This window comes from Coptis chinensis, chromosome 3 (genome assembly GCF_015680905.1).
Source record: "Coptis chinensis isolate HL-2020 chromosome 3, ASM1568090v1, whole genome shotgun sequence".
Lineage (NCBI taxonomy): Eukaryota > Viridiplantae > Streptophyta > Magnoliopsida > Ranunculales > Ranunculaceae > Coptis > Coptis chinensis.
In genome coordinates, this window is record NC_141458.1 from 22,536,443 (window position 1) to 22,555,372 (window position 18,930).

The following is an 18,930-nucleotide window of genomic DNA, read 5'->3' on the forward strand; positions in this document are numbered from 1 at the left end:
GAAGAAAGGAATACCTAATTGCGTCCTTGCTTCGCTTTATGAATAGCGTCTTGTTTACGCGTGTTCGGTGTATATAACAAGTTAGAACACCTGAAAAACTTAAAACTTCGAAGTTCAAAACAAACCCGTGGAAATCCAAAATTCAAAATTCAGCTTTGGCGCTGGTCGCCCATGTAACTTCAAGTTACAGTGTTTTAGGGCGGGTCGCACTCACTTTGGGCATGGGTCGCGCTCAAGGTTCCAGGCGTTTGGGCGCAGATGCGCTCCGTTTGGGCGCAGGTCACGCTCAGTGTAATTTTTCGTGGAACTTTTCAATGCTTAAACGGACAACCACAGTATGAATCAAACAAGGGAGGGTGGGTTTAATGGGACTTAAAAATGACTAATTATACTATGAAAACAATGATAAAGGTAACTAAGATGGCAGCGGCGCCATTTGATAAATGATAAAAATGATAGTTTACCTACGAAATGAACGATGAAACTCAAAACGTAAGTAAACTAAAACTTATTACGAGTCTATATTTATCAAGTTTTCTACTCTCAATTCTATCGAAATAGAGTGGAGTAACAAATTTGTTCCACTCCTAGTTCTCTAACATGGAATGATTTCATAGTTAACTAATCGGTCTTAAGTCTAATGAGAGATTTACGAGGGGAATTCTATACTACGAGGTGAATTAAATTAACAAGTTACGAATAACAAAAAGAGAGAATGTTAAGGGTTTAAATCTAGATAAAAAATTAAAGGAAATTGAATCCACCTTAACTCGACTTAATCCTACTAACAAAAACTCGTCGTGATCCAAATTGAATGCTTAGCATATCAAAAATAGTAATTCTAATCCCTAATTATACATGACATTTCTACCAATTCATAACTAGCATGTGAGCGATTGAACCCATTCTCATGGTGAATTAATCGTTTCTAGAGTGGAATAATTGTCACGACGATTTCTAAGTTTAAAAAGATCAAGCGTTATCAAGGCTTCTTCAACCCCTCTAATGGAGGTTTAGCCTTGATTCATACCACTATCATTTTCATTGATTTAAAACTAAACATCATACCAAAATTCTACTTGGCTAATTTAACTAACAATACTTCAATCTAATTTAACAACTCAAAAATGATACTCAACAAGAATTAAAATTAGATCTATAAATTGAAATGACAAAAATTGAAGTTAACAAACTAGCTAATTTATTTATCAATACTAATGAAGAACAATGATTCTAAGAGTTTAATCTAAAACAAGAATTGAATTTAAACTAAACTTAATTTTATTTAATGAAAACTAGATCTAGAATTATCTATTGTTTTAGGTCTAACTAGCTACCATTAACAAAGAGCTAAGCTTTTGTTTTTATATGTTCAGATCCAAAAATCGTGCATGGGCTTCGAGCCATGTTTTGGGCCAGAGAATCAGGCCCAAAATCCAATTCTTTCAATCCAAAAAGGCCTCTTCAGCTGCAGTTGGCTTCAATAGACTTTTTGTCCACTTCTGCTCCTCTGATTGGGTCAAGGCTTAGACCATTGGAAAGCTCTTTCCGAGGCAGTCGTTTTGACATAAGGTAGGCCCAATTCCGAGGTTTAAGTCCAAAGATACGGCCTTCGGAAGTTCTGCTCTCTTTGAGTGCTGTTTCTGCTTGCGTTTTCAGCTTTTGACCGGGCTTTAGAAAGGCTTTGTCTTCTTGAATCTTGGCCTTTAATCACAGAACTCCGTAGCAACCGACCTTTGCTCCTTTATCTCGCTAAAGTGGCACATTTCTGCACATAATGGACTTTGAAGCCTGAAATGCATAAAACACGTGTCGATTATTAACTCTTAATTATTACTCACATAATTGGTCTAAAAGTATGACTGTTACAGGGTTAAAACTACAGTTTTGGGCTCTTATCAGCGCCAAGGTGAAAATCTCCCCCCAAAAGTTTTGTGAGCTTGAAGATTTAACGCCGTCATTGTTTTCTCTCCTAGTTTTTTCTAGAGAAGTGTTTTTTTTCTGACCCGTTCGTTGTTCTAAGGCAGCCAAACACAATCTTTGCTCGTTAATTTCTCAGGTAAATTTTCAATCTTTTTCACTTTAAGCATCGATATCTATAATCTTTTTGTGAAGAAATTTGGTGTTTAGAAGTTCAAATTTAGATCTGTGGTTTCTTTTTTTTAGTGATTGGCAATTTATTATCTCATTCGTAATGAGTGTTTGCTGCAACTCTCAACTCAAAATGATTTTCTTAAAGACTGATGATTGAGGTTAGCGCACTAAAGATTCACTTTATTTTGTAGATCGAGTTTTGTAGATCGAGTTTTGTAGTGAGGAATTGAGGTTAGCGCACTAAAGATTTCTTAAAGACTGATGATTATTCAGTGAAAAACATTTATAGTATTAATAAGCCATCCTAATTCTGTTGGTCATATATTAGTGGTAATCCAAGTTCTGAAAATCCCAGGTCAAATGCATGCGTCTGGTTTCATGTTGAGTTTTATTAATTCCTTCCACTGTCTACACTTTGTTATACTAAGTACTAACAATGAAATTATTCTTAAGCTTCTTAATTTATGTTCTTCTTTTTTCGATAGGAAACTTCTTAATATATGTTCAGAACCGTCTTTTAACCAAGTACATTATTGAATGACAGTGACACAAGCTCGTGCTAGTACCAACTCACAAGGACAAAACACACGTGCTAGTACCGCCTTTTGGGGCCTTCGCTGCTAGGTGAGGCAATTACCTTTAGGGACTTTCATCCCTCTGTGGCTCTGTTGATGAGATTGCCTGTATGTAGTAACGTAGAATTGTAGAGCTACAAGCAAATTACAGTGAAAAATGGCTTATTTCTTCACAATAGATCTAGTACAACCTAAACTACACAGATATGGATTTGAGCTTATAAATAAATGGTTGTGCAAATTAGGTGTTTAGAAATTTGGTGTTTTCACTTTGAGCTTATAAATAGATGGTTTTTTTTATACGATATAGTTTATAAAGTCGTTGTTTTGAGTATTGGTGTTATGGTTATAGTTTTATTTATAGATAGTTTAGATCTAGTTCTAGTAATTGCACTTTGTTAATGCTTTATTTATTTTATTATTTTGGTAAAATAATTGTATTAATTCATGGCTTAGATTTGAGAAATTTTGGGTTATTGTTATTTTGTTTTAGGTTTAGGGCATGTGTAGACAGTCAACAATTTAACTATTATATTTTGCATGAAAATTGTTGTTGGAAAATGAAGCTATTCTAGTTCTCCATCTATTTAATTCTTAGCATGGATGCATTGCATTGTATGGTGAGGTGCTTAGTATTGCATTCTAGAATGCTAAATCATAGATTTATTTGATGCCTAATTATCTGATTTGGTTGATGCTTCTTACATACTAGCTTTTCTTTGTTATATATAGTGGTATGGATGCTTTCGCTTCATCGATAGATAAAAGTTGGATTTCCTTGAAATATCCAGATAAGCGTTTTATAGCTGGTTTAGAGAAATTTGTGGAGTTCACGAAGATACACCATCGTAATAAAAGGTCATACCACATCCATGTGGCAAATGCCCGAACCAAGGCCCGCCAAGACCCATGATGACGCGTCAAAGTAGATTGTTTTAGGCATGGCTTTGACGAAACATATAATGTGTGGTTCGTGCATGGTGAAGTAGCACAAAATCAGTATGTTGAACAAGGATAAGGTTTTCGTGATAATGCATATAATGAAACGAACATGGCTAATGCCCTTAACATTGTGGTGGGGGAACTTGGTGGTGATAATTTGGATACGTTAATGGGAGAACATAATGAACAAAATAACTTATTTGAAAATGACTTATTTGAAGATGTTAAGTTTAGTTCTAATTTGCGTAAGGCGATGAGTGAATTGTATGCTGGAAATAAGGACTTCACCGTTCTTAGATTTGTAGTGAAATTATTTAATTTGAAGATCACACATGGGTGGACTGACCAAAGTTTTACTGCATTGCTTCAACTATTTCAGTTGGTGCTTCCAAGTGGGAATAACACACCAAAAATATGTATCATCGGGATAAGATAATCAAAGATTTAGGATTGAAGTATGATAAAATTGATGCGTCTTGAAAATGATTGTATGTTATAATCGGGGAGACTACAAATCTAAGGTTTCTTGTCATATTTGTGGGGTCTCGAGGTTTAAAACTTTAAGCATTGAGGAAAGAAAGAAAGGGGTTAGTCCGGTGTCTTTGCGAAGATTTTAAGATATTTTCCACTAGCAGATAGGTTAAAGAGATTATATAGAGTGGATTGGGTAGCAAAGGCTATGCGTTGGCATTCAACTGGAAAGTCCCCTCCATGTACTTTGGGGCATCCAGTTGACTCTGGGGTGTGGAAGCTAATTGATACACAATACCCAGATTTTGATGCCGAGCCTCGAAATGTCCGTTTGGGGCTAGCAACTAATGGCTTTAATCCTTTTGGGTCATTAAGCTCATTGCATAGTTCGTGGCCTGTGATGTGTGTGACTTACAACATTCCACCTTGGTTGTGCATGAAACCCCAATTCACTATGCTCACAACACTCATCAAAGGTCCAAAACAGCCAGGTAAAGATATTCATGTGTTTTTGCAACCATTGGTCAAGGAGTTGAATGACTTGTGGCATGAAAGGGTAATGGTAAAAGATGCATCAAAAGGAGACGTATTTAAAATGCGGGGTGTTTTGATGTGGACAATACATGACCTTCCAGCTTATGAAAATATCTCCGATTGTAAGACTAAAGGAAAACTTGGTTGTCCAGCTTGTGGTCCAAAGACTGCTTCTTTTTGGCTTCGCAATGGAGGTAAGCATGTGTACATGAGAAGCAAACGTTGGTTGCCTTTGTTAGATGAAGCCAGAAATGATACAAGAGAAAGCACCTATGATAAAACTCAAGAGCTAGAGGAGCCACCCACAAAGGCTAACGGGATCGAGGTTGATACTATGACAATGAACTTAAAAGCAAAAGTTGGGAAAGGCAAACGAAACACAATGTTACTAAGTCGCGATGATAACCGAGAAAATGAAGGTGAATCGTGTTTTACCAATAGGTCGATTCTTTGGGTTGGATTATTGGAAGTACATTCCAAATTCCTCATAACTTTGATGTCATGCATATCGAGAAGAATTTTTGTGAAATCTTGATTGCAATGATGCTTAATTCGAAATAGAAGACCAAGGATAATGACAAGGCACGCAAAGACTTGAAGCTTTTGAAAATTAAAAGGAGGTATTGGTTATCCCAGGTGAATGGTAAAACTGTTATGAAGCCGTGAATTTTTTGGCTTAACAAAGTGGAGAAGAAATGCTTTCTTGATACATTGTGCAATCTGAGTGTGCCCGTTGGTTTTAGTAGTAATTAGTCTAATATTGTCAAGGCTGATTCAGTAGATTTAAAGGGATTGAAGTCACATGACTATCACATCTTGTACTTTGTACTTTTTTTGGTAACATGCCTATAGAGATGGCAGCAGAAAGGAAGCTCGATCCATCATCAAAAGCATTTGTACTTTTTTTGGTGCTTTAAGTGCTAGAACAATAGATGTCGAAACACTCAATGTACTCGAAAGAAATATGATTAAGACATTGTGCGCACTCGAGAGACATTGCCCTCCATCACTTTTTGTTATCATGATGCATTTGCCCATTCACCTTGCTCAGGAAGCTCGTGAATGTGGTCCTGTTTGGGCGAGATGGATGTATACATTCGAAAGGTATTAGTTTTGTAATTGTTGTCTTGCAAATTCTGTTTTCTATTAATGTTATTCCTATAATGTGTTCCTTGTCGTTTAAAGGATGATGAAGACTTATAAGGGATCCGTCTCAAACAAAGCACGTCCCCGGTGTGTCATTTATTGAGCTTACTTTAAAGAAGAGACCCTTATTCATTGTGCAGGGCTATAAAGGAGGGGGTGGTATTCTAGAGAAACTTGATAGGATGGCTGAAAATGAAGCTCCACTTGTACCTGATTTGTTTGATAAGATTTATGATCATACTATCAAGGAGGTTGGGCCAATTGGTGTGGGTCATGGCTATGGGTTAGAAGGTGTTGAGTATGAACAGCAGGCACGAATTGGGTATTAAAAGCCATGCTAAATATGATTATTGGCAGGAGTAAGTATACCTTGACATTATTATTTGGAATTGCATACTAGTTTAATCAAATGCAATTTCTTTCTAACATGTTAAATAATGTGTAGGAAGTACACCAAATTTCTTGAGGACCGGAGAAGAACCGGGAGGAAGAGGGTAGGCCATTTAAGGATACCTTTGTATGATAATTTCACATCATGGTTGAAAACACAGGTTGAGTACATATAGTCAAATGATGTCCAGTTCAAAGATGTTGTGAGAGGACCTACAGGTTTGGAAACAACATACACAAAGTATTGTGTAAATGGTTTTCTCTTTGTCACCAAGGATCATGAACGAGCACGAAGGAACCAAAACAGCGGTGTTAGCACAAGATGCATGACTACTTTTCGGTCTAGTGCTAAGGACAAATATCCAGTTGAAGACTATGTCAATACTATAGTGTTCTTCGAAAATTGTCCAAATTCTACAATGATCGAGAGGGTACAAGCCCTGTTTTGTTCAAGTGTGATTGGGTAAAATGCTCCCAAACTGGTGTGAAAATAGATGTAGAAGCAAACCTCAAATTGGTGAACTTGTCTAACCTAATGAGTTCAGACCACATGGCTGATGAACCGCTTATTTTCGCGGAGCGTGCTGCACAGGTTTTTTTATTCGAGGGATCCAATGGATCTTGATTGGCATGTAGTCATAGAGGTTCCAAAAAAGTTGTATTCTGATCATGATGAAGTGTGTCTATTATCAGATGATAGAACGATAAATATTAATATTGATATAGGAGGGCCTTCCAATGTGGAAGCCGTGGAGGATGATCTAGTACCTAATGACGACCCAGAAGATGTGTTTGTGGTTGTTGAGAATAGGAGAAATAAAAAGAGACAAAGATCTAATAGACCTTAGACAATTTCTTTGTTGGTTATTGCATTATATAAAATTAAACTATTTGGTTATGTCCTTATGTCATTGGTTATATCCTTATGTCATTAAACTATTATAATTGATTGTGAAGTGTCATCATGGGAGCAGAAAATCAGCACAAGTATAGGATTAATAACTTCTTTTTCCCTATGTTATGTTATTAGAATCTTATAATTTGACTGTATGCTCTCTTTGAAATGTCACTGTTTTCTTTATTTTCTTTTGCTTTTTGCTTCATGAAATTCCACATTTTATTTAGTGAACATGGACACTCACTACTCACCTGGTGGTTCAAACTCACTGGATGATGATCAGCTTAATGAAGACATGGGTAATTAATTTCAGTTTAACATTTAAGATTTCTTTTAATAATTATGTATGGTACAAGCTTAAAATGTTGTTTGTTTGTACAGGTGATGATGCCACAAACATTCCGAGTTCATCCGTAGCTGCATCTTCTAAAAAAAGAGGCCCTTCAATTTGCATCGAAGAAATTGAGGGTCAACCACGTCCGAAACTTGTAATGCAGACTAACCGAAAAGGCCAACCAGTCACACCCATAGACGTTGTTAGTGAATTTGGTACAAGATTAGGATATATTGCTCGTCGAGACTTTCCAGTATGCTATGAGGATTGGCGACATATTGGTAAGGATCTCAAAGACACTACACCATAACTGCTATTTTGTAACAGGGCAAATTTTCAATAAATAACGAAAATAACTGTTACTCATTAAGTAACGAATATATTCGTTACTTACGACCGCAAGTGTTACTTAAAATCTTGAATTATAATATAATAATATTTTCACTTTTTGGATATGCTAACACTTATATCCGTGAGAAAAGTAGAAAATTAGGCAACAAAATTAAAATAATTTGAAAAAGAAAAAAAAAAATGGAAGTGGGCCAGTATTTGGTCACGCGCGCTTGGCTTTCATTCTTTCCCCCCGTTTTTTTTTTGGCTAACACTTAATTAGCCAATTCTAATTTCCGCCGTTTTTAAGTTAATTAGGAAGGAAACAAAAGAAAAAACTCTCTTAAGAACCCTAATCTTGTGAAATCTTTCTCTACTTCTCCAACTTTCTACAACCCCAGGTTAGTGAGTTGACTCTCTCGATTCCGATTCGTCAAATCAATTTTTACCATATTGTTTTTTTTTATCGATTGAAAAATCAATTTTTTCTTTCTCTCTCTCATTCTCTTGGTTTAATTATTTGTAGAATTCCAGTGGACTATTGGTAACGAAGTGGACTGATCAAAAGTGGAAGTTCAAAATTCGGTAAGCTTCCAATCGGTGCTCACTCTACTTTTTAGTCTACCTTGTTTAATGAATCTAGATATAGTTGTTGAATAATGTTTTAGCTGGTTTGGGATGCTTGGGGCTTTTTTAAGTTGCGTCGGGTCCTAGAACTGCGGTTGTTACTAGTGTTATTGGTGGTTTGGCTGCTAGTGATGTTGCCGCTGGGAAACATGTTGTTAAAAGATATGTTCCTATTTGATTATGACAATTTTCATGTTGTTGTTAGAGAGGGGTAAATTGGGGGTTTAATCGACGGTTTTTGTTTTTGTTTTTTAGAATAAATTACATGTTTTGTTCCTGTTACATTTTATGATGATGGTAACTCTATGTTACACAAACAATTTATGGTATTGTACTCAATGTATTGAGTTACACATTGTCAAGTGCTGAAATTTAAAATCTTTTGGAATCTTAAGTACTGGATGTTATCTTAGATATAGTTGTTGAAGTAGTTTTCTTTCTCCAATTTTTTTTTTCTCTGTGATGCTGTTGAGAAAGATATATCATTATTGTGCACACTTGAATATTTTGTTTGGTTGAATTCATCATTATTATGCGAGTTTATATTTTGCAATCGATGATAAAATAAGAGGTTGCTACTGAATTCTAACAATGCTTGTGTAATTTGCACATCCTATGAACGACTAGTGATATGTTAGGCGACACTGTTTCAAAAGTAAGGTTAAATCATATAAAAAATAGACGAAGATTAAATTGGATTATATAGGTTTGAGTATGGAGCTCTTTTCAATATGGGGGTTAATGAACTAGTAATTATGCATGATTAGAATCATAACTTCCAGATCATTTATGCATTGGTTTTATCTTGCGAGCTACGTAGTATTTAAACGTGTTTGTATTTAGCGCACGTGTTGGACTTATTGGACTTATTGGTTTTATTTGGTTTTTATTTTATGTATATAAAGTTTCTGTTATTTATATTTATGATGCCGTTTGTTTCTTGTTTTTGGTTGTACTTGGATAGCTAGTTGTCCATTTATTTATCTTTGATCATTATTTCCCTTGGTGTCTAAATATAGTATAGAATGTCGAAACCAATAGATAAAGAATGGATGAGTGAAAAACGAAAGAGGCGGGCGAAGTCTATTCATTGGGAGTTGAGGTTTTTCTTAAATTTGCAGAGTGGAAGTTGGGCGGGAAGAAGTGTCCTTGCCCGTGCAAGAAGTGTCAGAATAGGTATTGGTTGACATATAAAGAGGTTGGATACCATTTAATCTCAAAAGGTATAGAGAAGTCCTATCGTGTATGGACTTTACATGGTGAGGACTTATCTAACGCTGCTGTTCATCCTCCATTGGTTGCAAATATTGGAGAAAAAACCTCGGATGATGATGGGTTTGAGATGGGGGACACTGAGGAAGAAACCATTAGGGATGTTGGGATTGGGATGAGAAACTTTGTCGACTCTGCTTTTGGATTACATGGTGATGCAGTGGCAGGTGATGACAGTTTGGGAATTGAATTTGATGAGCCTTATGTTCCTGAACCAGACTTAGGAAAGAGGTATTACGATTATAAGAAAAAGGCAACTGAAAAATTGTATCCTACATGTGAAGGTCCTGAGACAACTCTCTCAGCACTTGTAGAACTTCATAATGTAAAGAAAGAATTTGGTTGGTCTGGAACTGGTATGACAAAGATTTTATCCTTGTTGAGGCGATGGTTGCCTAAAGGTAACACCCTCCCTGAGAAGTATCCGGTAATGAAGGAGATGTTGAAAGACTTAGGGATGAAGGCTACGTGCATTCATACATGTGAGAACAATTGTATCTTATATTGGAAGACGAACAAAGATTTGACAGAATGTCCCGAGTGCCAAGCACCAAGGTTTAAAGTTAAGGAGGGGAGTAAAGGGAAGAAGAATTCCAAGGAGCCTAACAAGGTAATCGGAGACATTTTCCTTTAATTCCAAGACTCAAGCGGTTGTATACTATACCATGGATAGCGATGAGATGACATGGCATGCACGCAAAGCGAGACTTCTCAAGCTTATATCGTCATCCAATTGATTCAGGTCGATGGAAAATTTGTAAAGAAAAAAGTGGCCAAACTTTGCTAATAAGCAGCGTATGAATGTTTGGCTTGCAATTGCAACCGATGGGTTTAATCCACGGGCATTCAATCTACTAGTTATAGTTGTTGGCCTGTTATCACTGTGCCTTACAATCTCCCCCCTTCTATGTGCATGAAAGCAGAGTTTCAGATGTTGTCTTTACTTATACCCGGTCCAAAGGCACCAAAAGGAGACATAGATGTTTTTCTTGAACCATTGTACGATGAGTTGAAAGAGTTGTGGAAAGGAGTGTCGACATGACATGAACAAAAGAGAAAACTTCACTTTGAAGGCTATGCTAATGTGGGGTATCCATGATTTGCCTGCATATGGAAACTTAGCGGGCTGCGTAACACATGGTTACAAAGCTTGTCCTGTTTGTGGTGACAATACTCCTTCCATATATTTGAAGTCTAGTAGGAAAAATGTATACTTAGATTACCGTATATTTCTTAAAGGCAATCACCCGCTCGAGAACGGCAAGTACTTGGGCTAGTGGGTAGCAAGAAAGAAGAGCGTAGAAATCCTCCTCAACGATTAAATGGCGATGTACTTTTGCAAACATTGAGTTATGTGAAGTATAAACCCGGTCGAAAGCGGAAGAGAGAGGTGGTCAAATTGTGGTTGATGACAATGAAGGTAATGAAGTTACATCGGCCCCGGTATAGAAAGTCCATATTGTTTTTCCTTGTTTACCGGATCTATCACAAAGTTCGTCATGTTATTGATGTGATGCACATTGAAAAGAATGTTGCAGAGCACATACTAGACACAATCCTTAATAAGAAAGACAAATTGAAAGATACTGATCCGTGCACGAGAGGATATGAGGGAACTTGGCATACACCGGGATCGCTGGATGCAAACCGACCCCGCAAGTGGGAAACAAGTTAAACCTACAAAGACCGTTCTTCCTAGATAAAGCGAGAAGATGGATTTCCTTAAAACTTTGAAAACTTTGAGGCTCCCTTCGGGTTTTCATCTAATCTGAAAGTAACATTGTCGGTCTTTGATCCACCGGTTTGCTTGTAATGAAGTCACACGACTATCATGTGATTATGCAATATCTTTTGCCCGTGCTACTTCAACATGCTTTTCCAACTCATCCCGATTTCGGGAAAGCTCTTCATCGATAAGCTTATTTTTAACCTTTTGTGTTCGAAAGTTGTAATTTGGAAAGAAATCCAAGATGCCAAGTACATGGTTGTAGAGGCGTTGTGCGTCTTTGGAAAAGTACTTTCCACCATCATTTTTGATATTAGCATTCACCTTGTTGTGCATCTAGTCGATGAGGCATTGATGTGTGGACCCGACTCAAAATCGTTGGATGTATCCGCTTTGAACGGTAAATAATCCTTCTTTCAATCCCAATTTTTTTTTCTTGCTTTTAAATAAAATTAATAAATGCATTCATGGGTTTATCACTTAATTAGGTCAATGAAGGAGTGCAAAGATATACCCAAGAACAAACGATTTGTTGAAGGATCGATTGCGCGAGTCGTATCTTGTCTCGAGTCCGTTAGGTATGCAATGGAGTACATTCCAAATTCACAGCCCAAGAATCACAAAAAACCAATGGTCAAGTGTTTCTAGATGAAAATGATGAATATAGCGATGAGGGGTTATGTGCTTGAAGGTAAAGATGTGATTTTGTCGAAGGAGCAATTTGTACAAATCCGTAGATGGCTACTTTTCCGTTTGGAAGTCGATGGACTTGATGATCACTACAGGTGTTAGTTTTTTTGGCATGAATGTTTACTTCCCTATTAATAAATTCACACATATATACTAACTTATTTGAATAAATTGTAATGAGTATCGTGAGTCTTTGCAATCTAGTTCCCGAGGCGTGAGAAAAGGGATAACAAAGACAGTAGAGATACAAACAGATTTTTATCGATTGGTTATATAATAAGGTATTTGTTAATTAGGATAGTAAGTTATGTTTTATGTTATTTTCACTTTTTGAATTGTGGTATGTTTTTTCTCTCAGTAGTTGTTGGAGAATGGCGACACTTCATCCGAATTGTGGTTCTTTGCTAGAGGGCCATTGTTCAAAGCTAAAACTTTTCGAAAAGTATCGATCAATGGTTATGTATTTTCTACTAAGTCTCACGATGAAACCGTTCTTACGCAAGACTGTGGTGTTTGCATGAGTGCAATTACTACATTTACATCAAGTAGGAAAGATAAAAATCCTATCGATGCGTCTGCTAAGTGGTATGGAGTCATCAAACAGATACTAGAGGTGAATTACACAAATTTCAAGGAAGTGGTGTTTTATTGTGATTGGGTTAGGGTGGAAGATAAGACCAATGGATGTAAGTTATGCCTAGACTCTAACTTGGTGGTGGTAAATTTTAATCGGCTCAAGAGTTCCGACAAAATGTTAGATGAGCCAGCCATTTGTGCCAAAGAAGCAAATCAAGTATTCTATTCGAGGGATTTGAAATATCCTGATTGGTGGGTGGTCATACATTCACCAAGGCGAATGACTAACGAAGTGGACAAGCTAGAAGCACCAGAACCAGAAGACTTCCAATCTACTCTTGCAGAGCAACCTCATTTGAGATCACTGCTAGAACCACGTCATTGATTGTAGTGTGCAATAATTTTGAAAATATGTTCAAATGCCTGCCTTCCTTTTTTTATGATCATCTTAAGATTTTCTAGTAGTTTGGAAAATTAATTTTGGATATTATGGTTAATTTGATAGTGCATATTCTTTTATTTCTTTTCGTTCTTTTTGAATAATTGGTTATGTCATATTTTAAGTGTTATGAAATCCTTAATAATTTGTTTTCAAATGTTGTTGGAAATTGTTAGGCTATTTTTAAATAATGGAATCGGTGGTACAACCGCACAATCGCATTGCATCGATGCCTCTTCTCCCACAGGTCAATGTACTTCTCAGTCATCCAAGAAGACACAATTAATGGGTCCCTCCGGGAAAGTGCTTGTTGAGTTATTATGGCCTAATGGCCAAATTGTTGGACAAAATGCAAGCAATAAGTTCAAAACTGCAATAGGGAACCAAGTGAGGCTTAATATCCCTATCAACACCAAGGATTGGAGACTAGTGGATGGTGGCTTTAAGGATGCAATTTGGAAAGCCTTGACGGTAATTATTTTTATTTATTTATTTAATGTGTTAATTAAATAATCAACTTTACCATTAAGCTAAGCTATGTCTTAATATATTGTTTCTTATCAACTGTACTCATGATAGGAGGAATTCGAATTTAATGTCGAAAACTTTGAAGCTCGTCCATTGGTCGAGACAAATTATTCTCAAAAACTTAGGACACAGAAAGCGACATACAGGGCAAAGTTTTTGGAGAAAGCTGAAAGCATTGAAGCAGCTAAGGAAAACTGCCCACCTGCTATTAATCCTACTCTTTGGGTAGATTTTGTCGACTATGAGCTTCAGACTAAAGTAAAAGAAAGGAATGCGAAAAATGCGGCAAATAGGGCCATGAATACTATTGGTAGTACTAATGGTAGGAGAACCTTCTCCCAAAGGCATAACGATTTGGTACGTATCATTTTTTAAATTATTAACCCTTTTGATTATGTATATAGATATGAATACTATTGTCGTCCTTTTTGAAGCACTATTACTAAGCATTGATTATTTGCCTGTAGCAACAACAAAACCCTCAAGCAAAAATAACTCGAGTTGATGATTGGCTTAAGGGTCGTGAACGCAGTGATGGAACAGTTTTGGAAAGTGCTCGGGAAAAATATGTGAGTAGAAGTTTTACTGCTTCTATTTTGTAACTTCAGTTTTTGATTGCTACCGGGTATATTTTGGGCTATTTGATTGCTTTTTTAAAAAATAAATAAATAAATGCAGGATCAAGTGAAAGCAGTTAAAGAAAGAAGACTAGCATCTGGAGAGACTGACACGGGAGACATCGACTCCGATGCATTGACTGAAGTACTTGGCAAGGATAAGAAGAACCGTGTTCGTGGAGTTGGTTCTAATGTTTCTAGGAAGCAGCTACAACATGCTGCTGTCGCAAGCGCTTTACTCAACCAAATGGCTGCTACATCAGTTGCAAAGGTTGAGGCCGATGTGGCTACATTTAAATCAAAGGTCGAGACAGACATGTCTGAGGTCAAATCAATGCTCAAGGTCAGTTTTTTCTTGGCAATTACGGTTAATGGTTAGAGTTAGTAATATGTGAACCACACTTTAAAATTATCATGTCTTCATCTATACCCGCATAGGTTCTCCTTCAACAACAACTAGGCAATACTGCGACAGCCAATGCCAAAGCACATATGGGTGTGACTACACCCAGAACTGAAGTTGGTTCAAGTTCCGCTCAACGCCATTCTCCAGCAACCCCTCAGAACTTGACTCCTGCTTTTGGGTCGCTTGAACAGCCTAGAGTCACATTACTAGATAAGTTTGGTACAGAAGTTGCTAAAGGGTCTATTGATTTAAGTGCAAAAATTTGTCATGGCAGAATTCTGGTTGGTGGAGAGAGAAGAGTGTATATTGATGAAGTATTGGTTCCCGATGCTACTGTTTATGATGGTCCACAAGATGGTAATGAAACTTTGAATGCTTGGCTTGAAGGAGGGTATATAGCTTGGCTTGATGGGCGATTGAAGTATGATTGATGTTTGTAGGTTTTAGACCTTTTTGGATTTCTCTACTTTTTGCTCTTCTGCTTTTAGTTGAAGCTCAAGACATATTTTTATGTGGTTGTGGTTGCCATGACTTGGAACTTTTTGGGTGTGTTGTCATGCCTTGAAACTTTTATGTGGTTAGTCTTGTCTAGTTGTAATAATATAATGAACTCTTTAGCTGTCAAATCTTTTTATTGGTTTTATGTAAGTGACTTGCATTGTTGTAAACAAACCAAGGCCTTTTGTGTATTTAAGTTTAAGTGCGGATGGCGATGTCGAGATATTTTGAGCAATTAGTAGTCAGCCGGGGATCGTAAAACCCCAGTTAGTTTTTGTTTATTTTCTTCTTCTTTCTATTAGCTATTTTAATATGAAGTTCTTATTTTCATTTATATCACTAATAAATGTGTAATTGTTTGATGCATGCGAGGTTCATACTGTTGGAGAAATGTTGTTGTGTGGTGACTTATGCTAAGCCACTAAGGTACCACGAGAACATCTCGAACTCTTTTCATCACTTTCTTGTGTGTGTGTATTGCTTGAAAAGCTTGCGGCTTCTCTTATATCATCAAGTCGCGAACAACTAAGATAATCATATGAATTCTACTAATTGTCTAAAATAGCAAGCCTTTGGTGATTCTACATTGCTCATATGATGATTTGTGATGATGAGTTTGGATCTGTTGAATTGTAAACAATCAGAAACATCAATGGCGGCAGCACGTCCTCATAGTGCAGAAACAAGACCTGGGAGCTCTCAGCTATCGCGGTTTGCTGGAACATTATGGCTTGCTTTTGCTGTTTAATATATGATTTTGTCAATGCCGCAATTAGAAAGTCTGATTTCATCATGCTTAGTCTAATTATTTTCGATAATTACATTGCCTGTAGGGAGTGCCATCCTCCAAGATTGATGGGTTTGATTTGAGTTTTGGAGATTTCCCAACACTTGGTACTAAAAAGAATACCGAGTCGCATGATCAACAAGGTTTGCATATTTACCTCATTAAGTTTATGTTTTAATATTTAATGTAATGTGGTCATTTCCAGTTTTTTGCGTATAAGAAATTAGTCCATACTTGAACAAATGAGTATTAATTTTCTTGACATTTTTTCAGTTTTTAGGGTTTGTTTGTTGCCTCTTTAAAAAATTATTAAGGGAAACAATTTAAGATTTATAATTACCATCAAAGCTAATATTGTTAATCATTGACCTTATAAAAAACAAAACATAGGGTGTTCATCATACCAACTCAAAACCCACTGAAAATCAGACTCCTTCAGGAATCCCTTTTTGTATTTTAAATTTAGAAACCTCGATATCTAGCTCGTTTAGCTCAGAGCCCAGATTTTTTACTTCGCTCTCATGAAGCATGGGTATATTGCACGCCTAATGTTCCTCGGTTGTTTAATATGACTACATATCATGCAACAAGTTGTTGGGTTTTCAGGGGTCACTTTCTCTATTCATAGATTTTTTCTCTATTCATATCGTGCCTGTCGTGGGTTTTCTCACTACAGATTCCATTAGTTGTTAATTATTGTAATCACATGTTCCGTGTCTCGATCTGGGTCAACTCCTTGACCTCAAAGGCAGACTAGGAACACCGAAAGGGAGATCTGAAGTTTATGTAATCGGTGGGTATGCTTATGCTTAACTATTCTATCCAGGCACCTGCGACCGATATCCTCCTTCATTTGAAATTTTGGAGTTCTTTATAAAGAATTACAATGACACAAGAGATGTGGTCCATTGTCATCTCGCTTGAAATTTTAGAATTTGAAGTTCTAAATGATAGAATTGAGATTTTTAATTGAACGCGATTTTGGTTTTCGCCTTTGTATTTTCAGAAGTTGAATCTGCAGATGCAACCACCGATAAAGGATCTGTTAATACTTGGAAAAGAGACAGACTTTCCATATATTGGAGAAGGAGTGCCACCACCACCCGATGATAAGTGGCGAGAGAACCTCAGCCGTATCCCAATCACAATATGCCTCCTCAGCATTTTGACCCCTATCACATGATTCCTGTTCATAATCCTCCTGATGGACTTTGGTACAAGGGACCGTCTAGTATGCCTCCTTATGGACCCCCTGGTCGTCCTGGTGGTTATCCACATGAATCATATGGTTACTATCATCCTCGTCCTCAGCATTCAGCTAGGCCTTTAGCCAACTCACAGCATTCAGCACGCTCCAGTGAGTCATACGCCATATCTTGAAAGAGGGAAGCGGTCAGGGGTTCTTGGAGAGGATGGCTTTCAAGTAGACTGTACAAATGATGAACAGGTTACAAACTTCGTTATGAAAGTCCTTTTTCATCACCTATGGATATATAGTCTGTATTGTGTAGTAGCTAAAAAGGAGCATATTTCTTTTGTTAAGAACCATGAAGAAAGATTAACATCATTTAGCTCATAAGAAAAAGTAAGTCCTCAATTTTTCCCCCATTGTTTGTTTTGAAGGTACAGATGCAGATGTGATATCCAACAACAGCAGGAGAAGTTTGGACAGGGCTGATTTGGTTCGGCTGGTTCATGAAAAGATTGTCAAAGGCAGAAACAAGTTTAAAGAAAATGCTCAACAACTTGTAAAGGGTTTCAACACCAATTCTCTTTGTAGCCAAACATGCAAGCTCAGAGCAAGATCCTCACGCAGGTGAGAAGACAGCCCCTTGTGAAAGCTCGATGACTCTGCTATCATTCGAACAGAGGACAACAGAGCTTGGGATGAAAGCATTAATTGGCACGGAAAGGAAGTAAGAAGTTCTTTTATAGCGTCTGCTCCTATAGAGAAAAAATGGTGAGAGGTGGCATGAGAAAGGACAAGAAGAACAAAGCGAAAAGGAAAATGATTCTACTGAAGACAAGGGATCTCGCTAAATTTTCACCGATGCTACCCAAAAGTTCATAACATCTTCCGGTGCTACACTTCCGTCTTTGTAATGAAGGAAGTATTGCAGCAAGTGGTACCTTCCCTAGGAAGAAACCGAGGCATCCAAAGTCTATTCAAACATGCTTGGACTCAAATTTACAAGCAATGAGTCAACTAAAACAGTCCATGCAATGAAGAAATAAAGGAAATTGATGTCTTGATTGACTTTTGTAGTGGTGCTAATACCTTCGTGAATTTTGAAAAGAAAGACACACTCTAGTTGGTCGTAAAGATGTAAGAAATAGCTTCACCGATGGTAAAGCTCGAGAATTAGAGTGTAAAATAGAGAAACTTGAGAGAGATCTAAGAGAAGCTGCTGCAGCTGAGGTCTCTTTTACTCGATAGTCGCAGAGCATGGGAATTCGACAAATAGGGTTTATGCTCCACTTCGACGCGTTTCCGTTTATACTTACATGCTTGCGAGAAATGGATCGGCAGCTAGCGGGGAGAGTCTTTGCTAAAACCGTTGTTTCGGATTAGTTTTGGTTGTGAAAGCATGTGCAACTGATGTCCCAAGGTTCGTGATAAACTCACTCTTTCCTGTTTTTTCTTTGAAATTTTCATCAATACACCTCCCAGATTTTAAATTTGCGAGTTTGAATCACGGTCAAGACATCAAGTGTATCTAGACTCTTTCCTCGCTTATAAGCGCCCTCTACTTAACGTTCAACCACATGGCTCTCATAAAAGTTCAGCCATGTCTACCATCGGGCTTGAACTTTTTGTAGTACAAGGCGATGAAACTTTACAAACCAATATGTCTAGCTTAGATGTTCTCCAAACCTGTTTCTTTGTTATTATATCCCAATTGTTGCACATTTAATTCTCCGTGAACTCTTCCACTTCTCGGTCCTTCATTGTTTGACTCGCTTTATTGAAAAAAACAGGTTAACTTTCTCTCGGTTGTCAAATTCAGTTGTCTTCTGAGCAAGCATCGAAGAAAGTTCGATGAAGTTGT

The 18,930-nt window shown here is 37.2% G+C and overlaps 2 protein-coding genes across 2 annotated transcripts; both read left to right on the plus strand.

Moving 5' to 3' along the window:
* Positions 1–1,403: 1,403 nt before the first annotated feature.
* LOC147508643 (uncharacterized) lies at positions 1,404–8,380 on the plus strand. The gene is made up of 4 exons (XM_086601061.1): positions 1,404–2,059; positions 7,278–7,349; positions 7,432–7,665; positions 8,241–8,380. The coding sequence occupies exons 2-4, from the start codon at positions 7,283–7,285 to the stop codon at positions 8,273–8,275; spliced, it is 336 nt and encodes a 111-aa protein (XP_086457187.1). The 5' UTR covers positions 1,404–2,059; positions 7,278–7,282; the 3' UTR covers positions 8,276–8,380.
* Positions 8,381–13,284: 4,904 nt separating this feature from the next.
* LOC147508644 (uncharacterized) lies at positions 13,285–15,030 on the plus strand. Its single transcript, XM_086599151.1, has 5 exons — positions 13,285–13,515; positions 13,624–13,929; positions 14,040–14,141; positions 14,251–14,532; positions 14,628–15,030. The coding sequence occupies exons 1-5, from the start codon at positions 13,330–13,332 to the stop codon at positions 15,024–15,026; spliced, it is 1,275 nt and encodes a 424-aa protein (XP_086455277.1). The 5' UTR covers positions 13,285–13,329; the 3' UTR covers positions 15,027–15,030.
* The last annotated feature ends 3,900 nt before the right edge of the window (positions 15,031–18,930 follow it).